Raw genomic sequence first — 23878 nt, 5'->3', positions numbered from 1 at the left:
AGGGGTCTGGCCAGAAAGGCCGCTGCAGATTACTGGGTCCTGACATCATTTCCAGGGCACTTTTGTCAGATTACTGCAGTGTCAGAAAAAAACTGTTTATAAATAAAGTTATCGTAAAAAAGGCAAAACTCCAAAGGTTGTGGAGCACCAACATGGCGCATGGAAACTTCCGGCGCCTTCAGCGCTTTTGCTGGGAATACAGATTAGAGTATCAAAATGGCGGACTTCCGGAGGCGCTCCCGGCGCGCCCCCGACGCCCTTTCTCCTTTGGTTGTGCCCGCGCCCGCGCGCCCGCCGGAAGGAAGGAGCCGCCATTACAGGAGGAGACTCCCGAGTCACCCGGATACACCCGGAAACCGCGGCCGGGTACCCGCCGTCACCCGACTCACCCGGATATACGAAGCGGCTGCGGCCTTCTCCAGGCTGAGTGCCGACTCCAGGAAGCCGCATCCGGGCCGCGCTCACCCCGGTCACCTGGAGACTCCCGGAAACCGCGGCCTAATCCACGCCCGAGAGACACCGAGGGTAAGAGCTGACAGCTGAGCGACCGCGCGTACACGGGCATGAACACCGGAGACACCCAGGGGAGAGCTGACGCCCTATTGTGTCACCTCACAGAACACCAGACTACAGTGCGGAGCATACAGTGCGGAGCATACAGTGCGGAGCATACAGTGCGGAGCACACTGCAGAGCATACAGTGCAGACCATACAGTGCGGACCATACAGTGCGGACCATACAGTGCGGAGCATACAGTGCGGAGCATACAGTGCGGAGCATACAGTGCGGAGCATACAGTGCAGAACACACTGCAGAGCATACAGTGCAGACCATACAGTGCGGAGCATACAGTGCAGACCATACAGTGCGGAGCATACAGTGCGGAGCATACAGTGCAGAACATACACTGCAGAGCATACAGTGCAGACCATACAGTGCGGAGCATACAGTGCGGAGCACACTGCAGAGCATACAGTGCAGAACATACAGTGCGGAGCATACAGTGCAGAACACACTGCAGAGCATACAGTGCAGAACACAGTGCGGAGCATACAGTGCAGAACACACTGCGGAGCATACAGTGCGGAGAATACAGTGCAGAACACACTGCGGAGCATACAGTGCGGAGCATACAGTGCAGAACACACTGCAGAGCATACAGTGCGGAGCATACAGTGCGGAGCACACTGCAGAGCATACAGTGCAGACCATACAGTGCGGACCATACAGTGCGGACCATACAGTGCGGAGCATACAGTGCGGAGCATACAGTGCGGAGCACACTGCAGAGCATACAGTGCAGAACATACAGTGCGGAGCATACAGTGCAGAACACACTGCAGAGCATACAGTGCAGACCATACAGTGCGGAGCATACAGTGCAGACCATACAGTGCGGAGCATACAGTGCGGAGCATACAGTGCAGAACATACACTGCAGAGCATACAGTGCAGACCATACAGTGCGGAGCATACAGTGCGGAGCACACTGCAGAGCATACAGTGCAGAACATACAGTGCGGAGCATACAGTGCAGAACACACTGCAGAGCATACAGTGCAGAACACAGTGCGGAGCATACAGTGCAGAACACACTGCGGAGCATACAGTGCGGAGAATACAGTGCAGAACACACTGCGGAGCATACAGTGCGGAGCATACAGTGCAGAACACACTGCAGAGCATACAGTGCAGAACACACTGCGGAGCATACAGTGCAGAACATACAGTGCAGAACATACAGTGCAGAACATACAGTGCGGAACATACAGTGCGGAGCATACAGTGCAGAACACACTGCAGAGCATACAGTGCGGAGCATACAGTGCGGAGCATACAGTGCAGAACACACTGCGGAGCATACAGTGCAGAACATACAGTGCGGAGCATACAGTGCGGAGCATACAGTTCAGAACACACTGCGGAGCATACAGTGCAGAACATACAGTGCGGAGCATACAGTGCAGAACACACTGCAGAGCATACAGTGCGGAGCATACAGTGCAGAACACACTGCGGAGCATACAGTGCAGAACATACAGTGCGGAGCATACAGTGCGGAGCATACAGTTCAGAACACACTGCGGAGCATACAGTGCAGAACATACAGTGCGGAGCATACAGTGCAGAACATACAGTGCGGAGCATACAGTTCAGAACACACTGCGGAGCATACAGTGCAGAACATACAGTGCGGAGCATACAGTGCAGAACACACTGCGGAGCATACAGTGCAGAACATACAGTGCGGAGCATACAGTGCAGAACACACTGCGGAGCATACAGTGCAGAACATACAGTGCGGAGCATACAGTTCAGAACATACAGTGCGGAGCGCACAGTGCAGAGCATACAGTGTAGAGCACAGTGCAGAGCATACAGTGTAGAGCACAGTGCAGAGCATACAGTGCTGCGCATACAGTGTAGAGCACACTGCAGAGCATACAGTGCAGCGCATACAGTGTAGAGCACACTGCAGAGCATACAGTGTAGAGAGCATAGTGTAGAGCATACAGTGTAGAGCATACAGTGTAGAGCATACAGTGTAGAGCATACAGTGCAGAGCATACAGTGCAGAGCATACAGTGCAGAGCATACAATGCAGAGCACACTGCAGAGCATACAGTGCAGAGCATACAATGTAGAGCACACTGCAGAGCATACAGTGTAGAGCACAGTGCAGAGCACACTGCAGCGCATACAGTGTGGAGCATACAGTGTAGATCATACAGTGTAGAGCACACTGCAGAGCACACTGCAGCACGCACAGTGTAGAGCACACACTGCGGAGCACACACTGCGGAGCATACACTGCGGCGCGCGCACACTGCGGAGCATACACTGCAGCGCATACACTGCAGCGCATACACTGCAGAGCATACACTGCAGAGCATACACTGCAGAGCATACACTGCAGAGCATACAGTACAGGGCAAACTGCAGAGCATACAGTGTAGAGCATGCAGTACAGAGCAAACTGCAGGGTATACAGTGCAGTGCATATAGTACAGAGCATACCGTACAGAGCAGGCTGCAGGGCATACCGTGCAGAGCACAGAGCAGGCTGCAGGGCATACCGTGCAGAGCACAGAGCAGGCTGCAGGGCATACCGTGCAGGGCACAGAGCAGGCTGCAGGGCATACCGTGCAGAGCACAGAGCAGGCTGCAGGGCATACCGTGCAGAGCACAGAGCAGGCTGCAGGGCATACCGTGCAGAGCACAGAGCAGGCTGCAGGGCATACCGTGCAGAGCACAGAGCAGGCTGCAGGGCATACCGTGCAGAGCACAGAGCAGGCTGCAGGGCATACCGTGCAGAGCACAGAGCAGGCTGCAGGGCATACCGTGCAGAGCACAGAGCAGGCTGCAGGGCATACCGTGCAGAGCACAGAGCAGGCTGCAGGGCATACCGTGCAGAGCACAGAGCAGGCTGCAGGGCATACCGTGCAGAGCACAGAGCAGGCTGCAGGGCATACCGTGCAGAGCACACTGCAGAGCACAAAGCATACAGAGCAGAATGCAAAGCACAGCATGCATACAGCGCACAACTTGTATATAGGACAGAACATAGAGTACACTGTACATACAGCGCAGACACACTGCATACAGCACAGAACATAGAGTACACTGTACATACAGTGGGGCAAAAAAGTATTTAGTCAGTCAGCAATAGTGCAAGTTCCATCACTTAAAAAGATGAGAGGCGTCTGTAATTTACATCATAGGTAGACCTCAACTATGGGAGACAAACTGAGAAAAAAAAATCCAGAAAATCACATTGTCTGTTTTTTTTTTAATTTTATTTGCATATTATGGTGGAAAATAAGTATTTGGTCAGAAACAAGCAATCAAGATTTCTGGCTCTCACAGACCTGTAACTTCTTCTTTAAGAGTCTCCTCTTTCCTCCACTCATTACCTGTAGTAATGGCACCTGTTTAAACTTGTTATCAGTATAAAAAGACACCTGTGCACACCCTTAAACAGTCTGACTCCAAACTCCACTATGGTGAAGACCAAAGAGCTGTCAAAGGACACCAGAAACAAAATTGTAGCCCTGCACCAGGCTGGGAAGACTGAATCTGCAATAGCCAACCAGCTTGGAGTGAAGAAATCAACTGTGGGAGCAATAATTAGAAAATGGAAGACATACAAGACCACTGATAATCTCCCTCGATCTGGTGCTCCACGCAAAATCCCACCCCGTGGGGTCAGAATGATCACAAGAACGGTGAGCAAAAATCCCAGAACCACGCGGGGGGACCTAGTGAATGAACTGCAGAGAGCTGGGACCAATGTAACAAGGCCTACCATAAGTAGCACACTACGCCACCATGGACTCAGATCCTGCAGTGCCAGACGTGTCCCACTGCTTAAGCCTGTACATGTCCGGGCCCGTCTGAAGTTTGCTAGAGAGCATTTGGATGATCCAGAGGAGTTTTGGGAGAATGTCCTATGGTCTGATGAAACCAAACTGGAACTGTTTGGTAGAAACACAACTTGTCGTGTTTGGAGGAAAAAGAATACTGAGTTGCATCCATCAAACACCATACCTACTGTAAAGCATGGTGGTGGAAACATCATGCTTTGGGGCTGTTTCTCTGCAAAGGGGCCAGGACGACTGATCCGGGTACATGAAAGAATGAATGGGGCCATGTATCATGAGATTTTGAGTGCAAACCTCCTTCCATCAGCAAGGGCATTGAAGATGAAACGTGGCTGGGTCTTTCAACATGACAATGATCCAAAGCACACCGCCAGGGCAACGAAGGGGTGGCTTCGTAAGAAGCATTTCAAGGTCCTGGAGTGGCCTAGCCAGTCTCCAGATCTCAACCCTATAGAAAACCTTTGGAGGGAGTTGAAAGTCCGTGTTGCCAAGCGAAAAGCCAAAAACATCACTGCTCTAGAGGAGATCTGCATGGAGGAATGGGCCAACATACCAACAACAGTGTGTGGCAACCTTGTGAAGACTTACAGAAAACGTTTGACCTCTGTCATTGCCAGCAAAGGATATATCACAAAGTATTAAGATGAAATTTTGTTTCTGACCAAATACTTATTTTCCACCATAATATGCAAATAAAATGAAAAAACAACAGACAATGTGATTTTCTGGATTTTTTTTTCTCAGTTTGTCTCCCATAGTTGAGGTCTGCCTATGATGTAAATTACAGACGCCTCTCATCTTTTTAAGTGGTGGAACTTGCACTATTGCTGACTGACAATACTTTTTTGCCCCACTGTACAGCGCAGACACTGCATACAGCACAGAACATAGAGTACACTGACACATACAGCGCAGACACTACATACAGCACAGAACATAGAGTACACTGTACATACAGCGCAGACACACTGCATACAGCACAGAAAATACAGAGTACACTGACACATACAGCGCAGACACTACACACAGCACAGAACATAGAGTACACTGTACATACAGTGCAGACACACTGAATACAGCACAGAACATAGAGTACATGTACATACAGCGCAGACACACTGCATACAGCACAGAACATACAGAGTACACTACATACAGCGCAGACACACTGCATACAGCACAGAACATAGAGTACACTGTACATACAGAGCAGACACACTGCATACAGCACAGAACATAGAGTACACTGTACATACAGCGCAGACACACTGCATACAGCACAGAACATAGACTACGTTGTACATACAGCGCAGACACACTGCATACAGCACAGAACATAGAGTACACTGTACATACAGCGCAGACACACTGCATACAGCACAGAACAGAACATAGAGTACGTTGTACATGCAGCGCAGACACACTGCATACAGCATAGAACATAGAGTACACTGTACATACAGCGCAGACACACTGCATACAGCACAGAACATACAAAGCAGCACAGTGCATCCACTGTAGCACACAACAACCCTTACATACAGCGCAGTGCAGATCATACATACAGCGTACAGCGCACACACTGTACATGCTGTGCAGAACATGCAGCACAGATCGTACATACGGTGCGTACGGTACATCCAGCACAGCGCACAACACCCCTTACTTCCAGCGCATACAGGACCGCTCAGAACACTCCGTAAATAGAGCGCAGCACAGACCGTACATAAAGTGCTCACAAAATATCTAGTGCAGCGTGTAAAACTCCGTACATACAGAGCAGAATATGCAGCCCACAGAACACACGGTACATGTAACGCAGAGCATCATATAACTTACATTCAGTGCAGCGCACACAACGTAGACCACACCATACAGACAGTACCAAACACAGCACTGCGCACACCTTGTATAGTGTCTAGTACGGCCCCCACGGTACATCCACCACAGCTTAAAGCATACCATATATACAGCGCAGCTCCCATCACATGTGCAACACACAGCACATAGCGCACATTTACAACATACTAAGTACCAGGGTATATGGCCGACTGCACTTACTGTACGAACGTCCGGCGCTCGTTCTCCACTTTTTTACATAAATTATTTGCTTTTCTTTTTACTGTGGACGGAGGACACAGACTTGTTGTACTGAACACATATACGGCCTGGGGGATCTGCGTGCGCTTGTCCCCATACATTTTACACGGCTAGGTATACAGCGTATGCACATGACTGTATACACAAGCATATATGTTGTACACACCATGTATAACACGTAGATTACTCACATACATCGTACACATGCTCTGCACTAATCCCGTGGTGTGCTCATGCCACACACGACAAAGATGCCACGTGTCCCCGCATTAAAATACTGAGCGTCACGGGTAATACATGTGGGACACGCATTACACACGGGAAGCGGACGTGACACCGCAGAGTTATATAATGAGTACAGGCAGACGACAATGCGATGACCAGTGTATGGTCATTGGTAAATGGGCAGACTGGTGGGACCCGTTTGTGAGCAGCACGGCGGTGATTGTCTGCGGACCTCTGTTCTTTCCTTGCGTGGTGGTGGTTGTGTCACGGAGGGGCAGAGTTGTGGTGCTGGGGTTTCATGTTGGTGTCTGCAGTCCTGGCACATGTGATACCCAGCAGTTGTGCAGACAGCATCCAGCAGGCATCTGACTTGGCCGGACTCGTCCTGTGTCTATTGAGGGCTCGGTGACCTCTCTCCACACGCTTTCATGGCTGCCATGTTCATGTTCTTCTGGTTGTATTGATTTTTTTGTGTAAATGTTCCCGTCCTGTAGTGCAGGAGTCAGCGCCGTGCGGATCTTTGGGGTGTGATGGGCACCTTTGGCCCTTAACTTCTCATGGTGGGAACCTTTGCTGCTGGTGTTTCTACTGGAAACACTTTCCTTTTTACAAGACTTGCTGCCATTACTCATGTTGGTCTTTCGGAGACCCATCTGCAGGGCCCTATGGCTGTTCTGTGGGTGTCATGTAACTGGGATATGGCCTTATTGGTGTTGTGTGTATGCATAAAGCCGATGCCATGCTCGTTGGTGGGAAGTGTATGGGGTGCTGGCCACACATGTCCAAGGTCCTTTATAAATCCTGCTCCCCCACCGCACTCTGCCAGCTGCTTGCCGCCATGTACTACATGTTGTCTGTATAACAGTTGTGTATAGTCTGTTGCTTATTCTGTGTTTTTACTTTGCAGACCCCTGACGATGAATGCCGTGTATGGCTGGTTCACTGGTGACACAAGGAGCGGCTCCTCCTAAACATCTGCTTGTGACCAAGTCCGGGGCCCCTCATCATAACGTCCTGGCTTGTCCAGTCTGTGCATGGAGAACCATTACAAAGCCTCACCCCTGCAGGTGTTAATGTGGGCAGGATGAGTGCTGCGCCATGATGATGGCACGGAAACAAGATGTGCGGGTGCCCTCTTATAGCATCAGTGTGGTGGGCCTGTCCGGCACAGAAAAGGAAAAAGGCCAGTGTGGCATTGGGAAGTCTTGTCTGTGCAACAGATTTGCCCGACCCAGTGCAGATGACTTCCACTTGGACCATACATCCGTCCTTAGCACCAGTGACTTTGGGGGCCGTGTCGTGAACAATGACCACTTCCTGTACTGGGGGGAGGTCACCCGGACACTTGAAGACTGTGTGGAATGCAAGGTGCACGTGGTGGAGCAGACTGAGTTCATAGACGACCAAACATTCCAGCCTCACCGCAGTACAGCGCTGCAGCCGTACATCAAGCGCGCTGCATCCAGTAAACTCGCCTCGGCCGAGAAGCTCATGTATTTTTGCACAGATCAGTTGGGGCTGGAGCAGGATTTTGAACAGAAACAGATGCCCGAGGGCAAACTGCTGATAGACGGCTTCTTGCTGTGTGTCGACGTCAGTCGTGGCATGAATAGGAATTTCGATGACCAACTTAAATTTGTGTCCAACCTGTACACTCAGTTAGCCAAGACCAAGAAGCCGATAGTACTGGTCCTGACCAAGTGCGATGAAGGAGTTGAGCGATACATCCGGGATGCTCATGGGTTTGCACTCAATAAAAAGAATTTGCAGGTGGTGGAGACTTCCGCTAGGTCCAACGTCAACGTAGATTTGGCCTTTACTGCCCTGATACAGCTGATAGACAAAAGTCGTGGGAAGTCCAAGATCATTCCTTACTTTGAGGCGTTGAAGCAGCAGAGCCAGCAGAGTGCGGCTGCCAAAGACAAGTACGAATGGCTGGTGGGACGTGTCGTCAAGTCTCACAACGAGACATGGCTGAATGTCAGCCGGCGCATGCAGAGCTCCAATGAATATCATGATTACGTGTACTTGGAAGGTACCGATAAAGCCAAGAAGCTATTTCAGCAGCACATCCAGCGGCTCAAACAGGATCATATTGAACGTCGTCGTAAGGTTTTCTTGTCCGTTCTTCCCCGTGCTTTAGATGTCCTCGTGCCTGACCTCGATGAAATAGACCATCTGAGCTGCCCTAAAGCGGCCAAGCTGTTAGAGTTAAAGCCTGACTTCTCCCACTGGTTTGTGGTTCTTGAGGACACCCCATGGGATCTAACAAACCACATAGACAAAATGGATGACGATCGGATACCTTATGATATTATGGAAACCATGCAGGCAACAGATGTGTACTGCAACCACCTGGAAAAACTGAGGAATGCAAGGAAGAAAGCGCAGATGAAGAAAGCCTTCAAAGAAAACCTAGTGGCTTCTCCGTTTATCACTCCCGGGAAGCCCTGGGAGGAAGCTCGTAGTTTTATTATGAGTGAGGAATTTTATCAGTGGTTGGAAGAGCCGGTGTATATGGACATATATAGTAAGCACCAGAAAGAGATCATTGACAAAGCCAAGGAGGAGTTCCAGGAGCTACTGCTGGAGTATTCGGAGCTGTTCTATGAGCTGGAGCTAGATGCCAAACCCAGCAAGGAGAAAATGGGGGTGATCCAGGAGGTCCTAGGGGAGGAACAGCGGTTCAAAGCTCTTCAGAAGCTGCAGGCCGAGCGGGATGCCCTTATCCTTAAACACATTCACTTTGTCTATCATCCCACTAAAGATACTTGCCCCAGTAACCCTTCATGTGTAGACACCAAAATAGAGCAGCTGATCAGCTCCAGGTGCCCTTACCCCTATGACCGCCTCTATAAAGACCCTAATGTGGACAGAATCAATCTGGTAATCCTTGGCAAGGACGGTTTGGCTCGAGAACTTGCCAATGAGATCCGTGCTCTTTGCACCAACGATGATAAGTATGTGATCGACGGGAAAATGTACGAGTTATCATTGCGTCCCATCGAGGGCAATGTGCGGCTGCCTGTTAACTCATTTCAGACCTCGACCTTCATGCCTCATGGATGCCTCTGCCTTTACAACTCCAAAGAGTCTTTGTCCTATGTCATAGAGAGCATAGAGAAAAATCGGGAGTCCAGTCTAGGACGTAAGGACAACCACCTGCTGAACTTACCCCTTACCTTAATACTCGTCAACCGCAGAGGCGACACGAGTGGAGAGACTGCGCACAGCCTCATCCAGCAGGGTCAGCATATAGCCAGCAAGTTGCAGTGCTTCTTCCTAGATGCGGCCTCTACGGGCCTTGGCTACGGCCGTAACATAAACGAGAAACAGATCAGCCAGATTCTGAGGTTCCTTCTAGAGTCCAAGAGGAACCTGAACCTTGTGAGCTCCACGCCAAGCATCAAAGATCTGGTTGACTGTGATCTCCGCATAGTAATGTGCTTGATGTGTGGTGACCCCTTCCATGTGGAGGAGGTGCTGAATGTCCTGAAGCCTCACACTTATCGCCCATCACCGTTTGGCATTGGCGGCTCGGTTCTGCTCGACTTGCCACTGGGTAGTCAGAAGCGCCGACTGGAGCTGCTCATCTTATCCTATCACGCCTCCTTCAATGTTCGTAAGACCAAACTGGTGCATGGGTACATGGTATTCTATGCTGCCAAGCGTCGTGCCTCCCTGGCCATGCTGCGGGCCTTCCTCTGCGAAGTACAAGACATCGTCCCTGTTCAACTTGTTGCCTTGACTGAGGGTCCTGTAAATCTCTTGGATAACCTGACCCGAGACCAGCTGACCGAAGGGGAAGAGATCGCTCAGGATATCGAAGGCAAATTCCTGAATTTACAGTGTGGACAGGCCCAGCCCAAGCTGGACATGTTCTACTCTTTCTTCAAGGATGTGGTCGAGAAGAAAGTCATCATTGAAGCCTCACATATGTATGACAACACAGCAGAAGCATGTAGCACTACAGAGGAGGTGTTCAACTCCCCTCGCGCGGGATCTCCTCTCTGCAACTCCCACTTGCCTGACTCTGAGGAAGATCTGGACCCGTCTCCCCAGCACATCCTGACACGGGAGGACATGGGTCTGGTTGCACCCTGCAGAGACCATTCTAAATTGGACGACAGTGAGAGTCTTGCCTTCATCTCTGTCATGAGCACCTTAGAGAGCAAACTGAACAACAAGGTACCTCCTCCCCTCAAACCAAAGCCTGACCTGTCCTACCTAGACCCTGTGTCCCGTGATGGACACCGACGGTCCCTAACCTCCATCACTTGGCCACCATCTGAAGCCTTTGACCCTTCGGACTATGCCGAACCTATAGACTCTGTTGTGAAACCGAGGAACCAGGAAGAGAACATTTACTCTGTGCCTCACGACAGCACCCAAGGAAAAATCATCACCATCCGAAACGCTATCAAACCGCAGTCCAATGGCAGCGGGAACGGTTCAGACAGTGACATGGACACTAATTCTCTGGAGCGAATACGGAAGGCATCCATCGTGACCAAACCCGTCCTCTACCGGACCAAGTGTGCCAAACTCGGGAAATTTTCCAGTTATCGGAGCAGCTTCAGTGTGGGCAGTGATGATGAGCTCGGACCCATGCGCAGAAAAGATGAGGACGTTGGAACACCGGGGCCAAAAGGCGACAACACAACAAACTCGTATGAGGCTGATGGAGAAGATCCGCGCAAAAGGAACATCCTGCGCAGCCTGAGGAGAACCACAAAGGTATAAAGTGTGGACATAGGGGGAGATCCTGCTACATCTCACCTATACTCCAGTCACAGCCAGAGCTGCACAGATCATAGTCCACACTGCACTGGTACCTTGGCGTGCAGGAGACGGACACTGATGTGTTTATTTTGGTTTTCTCACTTAACATCTCCCACAATGCAATACAATATGTGGCTGCAGCTTTAGTAGTGACTGGAGTATCTAACAAGATATAACTCAGTGATGTTGTAAAAGGGAGATATTAGTCTGACCGTCCACTAAAGTCATGGTCATTTGTTGATAGCAAGCAGAGATCTTGAACATTGTCACATAGTAAACAGGATCTGTCCGGAAGAAGCATGACTTTACATTAGGAATAATCTGTCTTTATATAAATGTCTGTGCAGAATAATGAGTGCAGCTCTGGAATATAATGCATGATGTAACTCAGGATCAGTAATGTAATGTGTGTACACAGTGAATGCACCAGCAGAATAGTGAGTGCAGCCCTGGAGTATAATACAGGATGTAACTCAGGATCAGTAATGTATGTACACAGTGACTTCACCAGCAGAATAGTGAGGGCAGCTCTGGAGTATAATACAGGATGTAACTCAGGATCAGTAATGTATGTACACAGTGACTGCACCAGTGGAATAGTGAGTGCAGCTCTGGAGTAAAATACAGGATGTAACTCAGGATCAGTAATGTAATGTATGTACACAGTGACTGCACCAGCAGAATAGTGAGTGCAGCTCTGGGGTATAATATAGGATGTAACTCAGGATCAGTAATGTAATGTATGTACACAGTGACTGCACCAGCAGAATAGTGAGTGCAGCTCTATAGTATAATACAGGATGTAACTCAGGATCAGTAATGTATGTACACAGTGACTGCACCAGCAGAACAGTGAGTGCAGCTCTGGAGTATAATACAGGATGTAACTCAGGATCAGTAATGTATGTACACAGAGACTGCATAGTGAGTGCAGCTCTGTAGTATAATACAGGATGTAAATCAGGATCAGTAATGTAATGTATGTACACAGTGACTGCACCAGCAGAACAGTGAGTGCAGCTCTGGAGTATAATACAGGATGTAACTCGGGATCAGTATTGTATGTACACAGTGACTGCACCAGCGGAATAGTGAGTGCAGCTCTGGAGTATAATACAGGCTGTAACTCAGAATCAGTACAGGATCAATAATGTACAGTGGGTACGGAAAGTATTCAGACCCATGTAAATTTTCACTTTCATTGCAGCCATTTGGTAAATTCAAAAAATTCATTTATTTTCTCATTAATGTACACTCTGCACCCCATCTTGCCTGGAAAAAACAAATGTAGAAATTTTTGCAAATTTATTAAAAAGAAAAACTGAAATATCACATGGTCATAAGTATTCAGACCCTTTGCTCAGTCACATGCTGTCCATTTCCTTGTGATCCTTCTTGAGATGGTTCTACTCCTTCACTGGAGCCCAGCTGGGTTTAATTAAACTGATAGGACTTGATTTGTAAAGGCACACACCTGTCTATATAAGACCTCACAGTGCATGTCAGACCAAATGAGAATTATGAGGTCAAAGGAACTGGCCAAGGAGCTCGGAGACAGAATTGTGGCAAGGCACAGATCTGGCCAAGGTTACAAAAGAATTTGTGCGGTACTCAAGGTTCCTAAGGGCACAGTGACCTCCATAATCCTTATATGGAAGAGGTGTGGGACCACCAGAAGTCTTCCTAGACCTGGCCGTCCAGCCAAACTGAGCAATCGTGGGAGAAGAGCCTTGGTGAGAGAGGTAAAGAAGAACCCCAAGATCACTGGCTGAGCTCCACAGATGCAGTAGGGAGATGGGAGAAAGTTCCAGAAAGTCAACTATCGCTACAGCCCTTCACCAATCGGATCTTTATGGCAGAGTGGCCTGACGAAACCCTCTCTTCAGTGCCAGACATATGAAAGCCCGCATAGAGTTTGCTGAAAAACACATGAAAGACTATCAGACTATGAGAAATAAGATTCTCTGGTCTGATGAGACGAAGGTAGAACTTTTTGGTGATAATTCTAAGTGGTATATGTGCACAGAACAAGGCACTGCTCATCACCTGCCCAATACAATCCCAACAGTGAAACATGGTGGTGGCAGCATCATGCTATGGGGGTGTTTTTCAGCTGCAGGGACAAGACAACTGGTTGTAATTGAAGAAAACATGAATGCTGCCAAGTACAGAGATATCCTGGATGAAAACCTCTTCCAGAGTGCTCTGGACCTCAGACTTGGCGGAAGGTTCCCCTTCCAACAAGACAATGACCCTAAGCACAGCTAAAATAACAAAGGAGTGGCTTCAGAACAACTCTGTGACCATTCTTGACTGGCACTGCCCGAGCCCTGACCTAAACCCAATTGAGAATCTCTGTAGAGACCTGAAAATGGCTGTCCACCAACGTTCACCATCCAACCTGACGGAACTGGAGAGGATCTGCAAGGAAGAATGGCAGAGGATCCTCAAATCCAGGTGTGAAAAACTTGTTGCATCATTCCCAAGAAGACTCATGGCTGTACTAGCTCAAAAGTGTGCTTCTACTCAATACTGAGCAAAGGGTCTGAATACTTTTGACCATGTGATATTTCAGTTTATCTTTTTTAATAAATTTGCAAAAATGTCTACAATTCTGTTTTTTTCAGTCAAGATAGGGTGCAGAGTGTACATTAATGAGAGAAAAAAAAAAAACTTTTCTGATTTTACCAAATCCCTGCAATGAAACATAGTGAAAAATTTAAAGGGGTCTGAATATTTTCCGCACCCACTCTTTGTACGCAGTGACTGCACCAGCAGAATAGTGAGTGCAGCTCTGGAGTATAATACAGGATGTAACTCAGAATCAGTAATGTATGTACACAGTAACTGCACAAGCAGAATAGTGAGTGCAGCTCTGGAGTATAATATAGAATGTAACTCAGGATAAGTAATGTATGTACACAGTGACTGCACCAGCAGAATAGTGAGTGCAGCTCTGGAGTATAATACAGGATGTAACTCAGGATAAGTAATGTATGTACACAGTGACTGCACCAGCAGAATAGTGAGTGCAGCTCTGGAGTACAATACAGGATAAGTAATATAATGTACAGTGATGCAGTCACTGTGTGCTTACATTACTGATCCTGTAGTGATCCTGAGTTACATCCTGTATTATACTCCAGAGCTGCACTCACTATTCTGCTGGTTGAGTCGCTGTGTACATACAATGGGGAAAATAACTATTTGATACACTACACAATTTTCCCACCTAGAAAGAATGGAGATTTCTGTAATTTTTAATGTAGGTATACGTCAACTGTGAGACAGACTCTTAAAAAAATTCAGACTATAACCTTGTATGATTTTTACATAATTAATTTGCATTTTATTGCATGAAATAAGTATTTGATACAATAGAAAAACAGAACTTAATATTTGGCTCAGAAACCTTTGTTTGCAATTACAGAGGTCAGACGTTTCCTGTAGTTCTTGACCAAGTTTGCGCACACTGCAGCAGGGATTTTGGCCTACTCCTCCATACAGATCTTCTCCAGATCTTTCAGGTTTCTGGACTGTGTCTGGGCAACATTGAGTTTCCGCTCCCTCCAAATATTTTCTATTGGGTTCAGGTCAGGAGACTGGCTAGGCCATTCCAGGACCTTGAAATGCTTCTTACGGAGCCACTCCTTAGTTGCCCTGGCTGTGTTTCTGGTCATTGTCATGATGGAAGACCCAGCCTTGACCCATTTTCAATGCTCTTACTGAGGGAAGGAGGGTTGTTGGCCAAAATCTCACGATACATGACTCCATCCTCTCTGCAATACGGTGCAGTCGTACTGCAGACGCATTGGACTATAAGACACACCTAGGTTTTGTAGGAGGAAAATATATGAAAAAAAAAAGTAAGCAAAAATTTTGGTTAATTCTGTACTAATATTCCCCATCCTGGTATGCATGGCCTCCTCATTCCCATCCTGGTAGGCATGGCCCCCTCATTCCCATCCTGGTAGGCATGGCCCCCTCATTCCCATCCTGGTAGGCATGGCCCCCTCATTCCCATCCTGGTAGGCATGGCCCCCTCATTCCCATCCTGGTAGGCATGGCCCCCTCATTCCCATCCTGGTAGGCATGGCCCCCTCATTCCCATCCTGGTAGGCATGGCCCCCTCATCCCCATCCTGGTAGGCATGGTCCCCTCATCCCCATCCTGGTAGGCATGGTCCCCTCATCCCCATCCTGGTAGGCATGGTCCCCTCATCCCCATCCTGGTAGGCATGGCCCCCTCATCCCCATCCTGGTAGGCATGGCCCCCTCATCCCCATCCTGGTCGGCATGGCCCTCTCATCCCCATCCTGGTAGGCATGGCCCCCTTATCCCCATCCTGGTAGGCATGGTCCCCTCATCCCCATCCTGGTAGGCATGGTCCCCTCATCCCCATCCTGGTAGGCATGGCCCCCTCATCCCCATCCTGGTAGGCATGGCCCCCTCATCCCCATCCTGGTAGGCATGGCCCCCTCATCCCCATCCTGGTAGGCATGGCCCCCACATCTCCATCCTGGTTTACATAGCCCCCATCAGAAAAACAAAACATCCTACTTTCCTTCCCTGTGCTCCCTCGCAACGTCCTATTCCACTGCCAGCAGCTAATTTATGCTTGTAAGCAGCGCATGGCAGAGACGTCTTGCGCTGCTTACAATTCGAGGACAGCTGCAGGAATACTCTCTGCTCCCCACGCCTGAGACACTGGGCGAGTGGAGCAATGAATATTCTTCTTTAATAGCAGGCACAGTGTTAGCCTTCAGTGCATAGAGGTGGGCAGGACTATGGCCGTTGGGAGCAGTGAATACTCATTAAGGGCCTGTCACACTAAGCGATATCTCTAGCAATATCGCTGTAACTTGTGAGGTTACAGCAATATTGCTAGCGATATATCGCTGTGTGAGATACTTACCTACGACTGCTCCCCCGCTGGTTATCGCTGGTCGCGTGAGAACAGGCTGGACTGTTTCTCGTCGTCAGCTTCCTGCGGCGCTTCCTGTGGAGAGAGGAGCGTGGAGCCGGGCGGGAGGACGGAGGATCGCCTGGTGTGACAGGTAAGTAGCGACCCCCGTCCCCAGCGATGTTGCTGGTGAGATCTGCCTGTGTGGTAGCTCACTAGCGACCACTTAGCGATGTACCAGCGATCCTGACCGCGTCATATCGCTGGTCGGGATCGCTGGTGCATCGCTAAGTGTGACAGTACCTTTACTCTTTAGCAGCAGGCACAGGGTTAGCCGCAGCACTCGGCTCCTGCCTCCTGTGACCCACTCGTTTTTCGCTCCCTCACTTCCCCATCCACAGCAGGTATATCCAGACTATAAGACGCACCCCCATTTTCCACCAAATTTGTGGAGGCAAAAAGTGCGTCTTATAGTCTGAAAAATACAGTACTTCATGCAATAAAAAAATTATATACAAATACCCCAAACACGGGAAAAAATAATGAAGGGCTAAACTCACTGAACTATACAAAATAAATAGAATCTCGTGCAAGAGCTATTAAGCACAACAAGAGATAAGAATAGAGTTTTTAAAGCTCAAATACAATTTATTGGAAAGATAATAAACAGAGCATGAATGCTAATAGGTTACAGCAGACATAAACACAAAGTAATAGTGCAGCACCTTAGAAAATGTTACACAATGTAAATAAATATATGCGGCATGAACAATTAATTAACAGATATAGACCACAATAGGAAGCAGCCCCCCAGTTAAGGTAATATATATTCCCAAAATAAAGGGTGTTACATACAATACGGACCAAGGTGGGATACTTTCTATAAAGTGCAAAAGTGCTTCTGTGCTAATAAGCCCAAAGGGCATTAAATGTAAACCAATGTAATGAAAATTGCCCATGCGCAATACACAACTGAATATAAGGGCTGTGTAAAAGAGTAACACTTACATGTAATGTGAATGCTGCTGTCAAACCTGCCGCCCCTACGCGCGTTACGCCGCAGCTTCCTTCTGAGGAAGCTGCGGCGTAACGGCGGCAGGTTTGACAGCAGCATTCACATTACATGTAAGTGTTACTGTTTTACACAGCCCTTATATTCAGTTGTGTATTGCGCATGGGCAATTTTCATTACATTGGTTTACATTTAATGCCCTTTGGGCTTATTAGCACAGAAGCACTTTTGCACTTTATAGAAAGTATCCCACCTTGGTCCGTATTGTATGTAACACCCTTTATTTTGGGAATATATATTACCTTAACTGGGGGGCTGCTTCCTATTGTGGTCTATATCTGTTAATTAATTGTTCATGCCGCATATATTTATTTACATTGTGTAACATTTTCTAAGGTGCTGCACTATTACTTTGTGTTTATGTCTGCTGTAACCTATTAGCATTCATGCTCTGTTTATTATCTTTCCAATAAATTGTATTTGAGCTTTAAAAACTCTATTCTTATCTCTTGTTGTGCTTAATAGCTCTTGCACGAGATTCTATTTATTTAATAAAAAAATTATGTAAAAATCATACAATGTGATTTTCTGGGTTTTTTTTTTTAAGATTCTGTCTCTCACAGTTGAAGTGTACCTACGATAAAAATTACAGAACTCTCCATTCTTTGTAGGTGGGAAAACTTGCAAAATCGGCAGTGTATTAAATACATATTTCCCCACTGTATGTACACAATGACTCCACACCAGCAGAATAGTGAGTGCAGCTCTGGAGTATAATACAGGAGGTAACTCAGGATCAGTAATGTAATGTATGTACACAGTGACTGCACCAGCAGAATAGTGAGTGCAGCTCTGGAGTATAATACAGGCTGTAACTCAGGATCAGTAATGTATATACACAGTGACTGCACCAGCAGAATAGTGAGTGCAGCTCTGGAGTATAATACAGGATGTAACTCAGGATAAGTAATGTATGTACACAGTGACTGCACCAGCAGAATAGTGAGTGCAGCTCTGGAGTATAATACAGGAGGTATCTCAGGATCAGTAATGTAATGTATGTACACAGTGAGTGCACCAGCAGAATAGTGAGTGCAGCTCAGGGGAACATTGCAGTATGACTACAGGAGTCTCACATTCAGGTGTTGTGTATTAGGGTATGTTCCCACGGTCAGTAAACGCTGCGGGTTGGACGCTGTGTACTTGCGCAGTGTCCTACCCGCAGCAACCAGATGTTACAGCATAGTGGATGGGGTTTCAAGAAATCCCATACCCACTATGCGTGCACTGACGCCTGCGGCTTACCTGTGGAGACGGACATGCGGCTCGTATTTCCAGACCGCAGCATGTCTATTTCTCTTGTAGAGACGCGAGCCTCCGCAAGATACACTTCACCTGTCCAGAGTACTGGACCCGATGATGCCGCACTGTTCAATGAACACATGCGGCGTCACCTTTGTTCAAAAACTGGGAGTGCTTTGGACGCAGTGGACATGCGCTGCCGATTCCTGACCTTGGGGACGTATCCTTATTTGTTTCTCCCCTCCTGTAACGGGGGGCAGAAGCACAGAGAACGGTTCTTGCAGTCGCCTGTTTGGAGGTCGGTTTTTTTTTCGTTTCCTTCATATTTTGTTCCTTTTTTCCAGAAACGAGCCAATAAACTCCGTCCCCCCTTGTCCAAGCAGACGTGGGAGAGCAGCTATTTCGGCATACCGCTGGTGAACGTTGTGAGTGTAGAAAAGCCCATCCCTATCTTCATCGAGAAGTGTGTGGAGTACATAGAGACCACAGGTGGGGGCCTCTGCAGATATTGGGGGTGCACTGGACTGTGCGGCAAAGCTGACACGTCAGTCTGGTGTTTCTCACAGTCACTTTCCTGCCCCGTCTGGTCTATGGCTGGGTATTTTTCTCTCACTCGGGGGGTAACATGCTGTCTGTTTTTCTCAGGAATGAGCACGGAGGGAATCTATCGAGTCAGTGGTAACAAGTCCGAGATGGATTCTCTGCAGAGACAGTTTGATCAAGGTGAGTGGTGACAGTGGGGGTGGTGGTTATAACTGTGCGGTCGTGTCCTCTCTCTGACTCCTGAGCTTTTTACAGATCACAGCCTGGACTTGGCAGAGAAGGACTTCACGGTGAACACAGTGGCTGGAGCCTTGAAGAGTTTCTTTGCGGAGCTGCCGGACCCGCTGGTGCCATACACCTTACAGACGGAGCTGGTGGAGGCCTACAGTGAGTGATTGTGGCACTATGTCCGGGCACTATGTGAGCGCAGATGCTTCTATGGCTTTTCAATGGGTGGGAAATTGGACACGAGCAGCTAAACACGATGTCACCCTCACAATGACTATCACTCCCATCATTGGAGAAGTCTGTCCTTTTATACTTGTACGTGATGCCCTGATGAGAAATTTGCTAGCTGTCACTTAGACCGGGGCTGATCTCTGGGAGAACAATATAATCGGCAGTCAGACGTGCCATTGACATCTCCCCCGACCATAAGTCGGCTGGCGCCCCCATATGACACGATTGGCTGACCCTGCCAATATCGGCTGACATTAGTCTAATCTGTATGGGGGCTTCAAGGTAGGAAAGAGGTTTGCAGTCTATTGTCCCCTGTTATCAAACTGATTAGGAGCAGATGATGATCCAACTCAGTGTGAGCAGTGGATGATCCTCGGGGGACGACACCTAAACTTTCCTTCTTTTCTGTAGAAATCAATGACCAAGAGCAGAAGCTTCAGGTGATGAAGGAACTTCTGAAGAAACTGCCGAAGGAAAACCAGGAGATCTTCAAATACGTTATCTCTCACCTGAACCGGTCAGTGCTGTCTGCGCTGCTGTGTTTCCACGGTCTAGTTCCTGTGTGTGACTGTCCGTACTCTAGTCTGTCTGTCTCCCCGCTGTCTGCGTTGCTTGCACTCCCCTGTGGTTGCCCCTCAGGGTCAGTCAGCATCACTATACCAGCCTGATGACCAATGAGAATTTGTCCATCTGTGTGGCCGCCTCACTTTCTGTGTGCGTGCCCCTGCTCGCCTTGCTCTCTGCGTGTGCTTCCCCCTCAGCATGTGTGCCCCCCTCCCTGAACCCTCATCCTTGCTTGCGCACTCCCTTTCTGTGTGTTCACGCCTTCCCCTGCGAGCCCTGCTCTTTGCGTGCCTCCCTTTGTGCATGCGCGCCCAGCTCTCTGCTTGCGGTTCTTCCCCTGCGCTTCCCGCTGTCTGTGCACGCATCTTCCCCTGCGCCCCACTCTGCGTGCGCGCCCCACTCTGCATGCTTTTTCCCCTGCATGCCTGCTCTGCCCTGTGTCTCAGGCTCTCCTGTACTTGTTCCTCAGGGTCAGCCAGCATCATCACACCAACCTGATGACCAGTGAGAACTTGTCCATCTGCTTCTGGCCGACATTGATGCGCCCGGACTTCACCACCATGGACGCTCTGACGGCGACTCGCACCTACCAGACAATCATCGAGCTGTTCATCCATCAGTGTCCGTACTTCTTCTACCAGCGCCCTCCGATAGACATTCCTACTCCGAGCTCACCCTCCACGCCGCCTTTGCACCCGCCCTCTCCTCCTCAGTCTCCCCCCCTGACGCCTGTGTCTCCATCGGAGAATCTGCTAACATCAGACCCAAACATCCTGTGACCGTTCAGTTCCTCCACAGTTTATAGTCTCTCCTGGAGGCAACATCCGCCTCCCCCCCTAACCCCCACCCCTGGCCACTCGCCAGCCTCTCCTGGAGGACCAGAGGCTTCACACGTGGGATCACTACAGATAAGAGACTTGGAGTCTGTGGCCGAGATGAGCCCTCCACGAAGAGAATGGGGGGCTAATCGTGGTACATTGTGGAGCGGGGCCGTCCCTGGTACACTGTGCAAGCATCATTAGTGGATACCTGGTACACTGACTGTGACAGAGGCACCCGGCACCCCCACATCACAGAGGGACCCTGCTTCTGTGGATTACGCCACTGGTCGGGATCACGCCACAGGAGGAGCAACACTGTGAATTGTGGAGTGGGGCATTGTCTCTCTCTGCGTTCCTCTGTGGTATTCGTGGCCCCCTCTCTTCCTTTCCCCAATTTAAGGACACTAACCCCCAAAAGGACACCGGAAGTACACTACATATCTTAGCACTTACAAGGCAGCACATTAGGGTTGATGGGGGCTGCATGAGTTGTCTGCTTTGTACATGACTACACGGAGAGCACACGTGTGACGCCAGCCGGAGACCACGCGCATGTTCATGTGTCACCACTGCTGCTCCGGCTGCTTCTTCATTTTCTTCCTCTTTTTAATCGGAGGCTCCTCGGGATTGGATTGTTTGCTCCGTGGTAACTGATCTCCTGAGGTGCCTTATCCCCCCGGCTTGGAGTCGTTCTCACTTGTCGAATACTTTTATAGGTCTGACCCGTAAAGGGTGAGCTAGCACCGAGCCCCCCCCATTTTATCTGACATGTCCTACTGATCCCCCCATAACAGAAGGCCCCTGCTTTTACTGACTTCACAATGAGCTCTGCCCTCACTACCTCTTCGTCGAGACACTAACTGTCCTTAAGTGTTAAAATCACCCCTGCTACCGAAACCCGTATGACCGGCGACCACATATAACTGACCTCCTCCTGCTAACTTAAATCCCCCAAACCCCACACAGCGAGAGTGAATGGAATGGTGGTCTGTCTCACTGTGTGGGGGTCCCAGTCTGAACTCCCAAGCTTGTCCATACCGTGTGCAGGGAGGCCTCGCCGCGACTGGGGGCCGCCCCGTTACTACCCGTTCTGTTTGTTGCTGTCCGATGGTCGGGTCATTTTGTGCATGAGAATGTGGCCCCTCCGCCGACTCCCTGAATCATGTATTTGCTCATTGTAATTGGATCAAACTGAGGGCCTTAATGTGACTTGTATTATAGCTAATAAATCTTGTTATAAACTCCCATCGCACTGCCCGCGCTTCTGGTCTGTGGGGAGTCGGGTGGGCACAGGCAAAGGGCGCCCACTGCAAGAGGGCTCATGATAGACTGGTCCCCAGGGACTTGCTGACTGCAACTCTCAGTCCTTTGATGTGGTTGTCAGTGTGTCCGTAGCACCCAGGGTGTCAGGACTGGCGTCTGGTCTTTAATATATATTTTTCATTTGCTTACAGCACGCAGAGATCTTGATGAGAGTGTGAGCGGTGATGTTCCCAGGCCACTCCATGTGTGTATTAATCAGAATACAAGTGACCCCTCTAAGTCTGTTAGATCGGGTCCACACATCCATCTTTCATGGTCCAAGTACTGACCGTGCTGTCCGGACCAAACTCGATATCCTCAGATTTGCCCAGGAGACCCTCGACCATTCCCGACACAGAGATCTGTACTCTGACCATGAAAATCACACGAGCCAGCTGGCACCACAGTCTTCGGGGGTCTGGCTACCTGGCACTTGTGAAGTAAAAGGCTTGATACATTGTAACTAGTGATGAGTCCAGGTGCTCCTTACTCCAGTTTGCCTAGGATGCTCGGGTACGCACCATGTATCGCAGGTGCTCGAGAGACATGTTCCAGTCCGCACGGCCCCGAGTTTCACAGCTGTAAGACACAAAACATGCAACAATTGTCCGTGTTTGTCAGACAAGTCCTCGGACCAGGTCAGGAGACATTCTCAGTCTCTGGATGTAAACTGTAATGTTTCCATTCGGTAAAGGCTGTGAAAATAGGAACTGAAACAAAACAATGAATTTCATGAAAACTGGTGCAGAGGAGACTAGGTGCAGTGCTGTAAGACAACAATCAGAATTTAGCTCCCATGTTTTGTGGACGGTTTTTACAACATTCAAAATTTTAATATTAGATGTTATGGGTGATTTTTCATTTTTTTATTTCAACGAGCTGCACACCCCTCCTCCCTATAGAGAAGCTGCAGCTGCATACCCCTCCTCCCTAAAGAGAAACTGCAGCTACACACTCCACTGCTTTCATGACTGTTCAGCTAAGTGTGAATGTGACCGTCTTTGAAGTGTGGGGAGCTCTTCATTTGTACTAGGGCTTGTACCGATCGGATGATGAAGGGGAACATCTACCGATCAGTTGTAACATTAAAAGTAAAGTGAATGGCCCGATTATCTGGTGACTATGGCGCTTGTCGAAGGTATCGGGCAGGAAGTGAATAGCCAGTTTGATGTGTTGCATGTAGAAAAATGAACAAATAGTGACCAAAAGTTTTGAGACATGCACAAATTTTGTTTTTCACATTTTGCCTCTTCAGTGTTTTTCACTCATTTAGTCACTGTTTCTATGGTTACTGACCGACAATTTTAAACATTCCATAAGTTTTTACACTTTTATTGACAAATCCATGAAGTTTCTGTGAAACCTCAATATCCCCATCACTGCCCCTTGTTCTCCACACTCCTGCCCCTTGTTCTCCACACTCCTGCCCCTTGTTCTCCACACTCCTGCCCCTTGTTCTCCACACTCCTGCCCCTTGTTCTCC

The 23878-nt window shown here is 48.8% G+C and overlaps 1 protein-coding gene across 1 annotated transcript; it reads left to right on the top strand.

Annotated features, from left to right (window-relative positions):
• Positions 1-250: 250 nt before the first annotated feature.
• Positions 251-22340, top strand: ARHGAP35 (Rho GTPase activating protein 35). Its single transcript, XM_073561178.1, has 7 exons — positions 251-525; positions 7616-11445; positions 19051-19195; positions 19352-19429; positions 19505-19636; positions 20120-20225; positions 20742-22340. The coding sequence occupies exons 2-7, from the start codon at positions 7807-7809 to the stop codon at positions 21049-21051; spliced, it is 4410 nt and encodes a 1469-aa protein (XP_073417279.1). The 5' UTR covers positions 251-525; positions 7616-7806; the 3' UTR covers positions 21052-22340.
• Positions 22341-23878: the final 1538 nt, after the last annotated feature.

The sequence above is a fragment of the Dendrobates tinctorius genome, unplaced genomic scaffold (genome assembly GCF_039654945.1).
Source record: "Dendrobates tinctorius isolate UK_male_01 unplaced genomic scaffold, ASM3965494v1 ptg000315l, whole genome shotgun sequence".
In the NCBI taxonomy this organism is placed as follows: domain Eukaryota; kingdom Metazoa; phylum Chordata; class Amphibia; order Anura; family Dendrobatidae; genus Dendrobates; species Dendrobates tinctorius.
The sequence above is the reverse complement of the archived record's forward strand: the minus strand, read 5'-3'. Positions and strand labels throughout refer to the sequence as shown.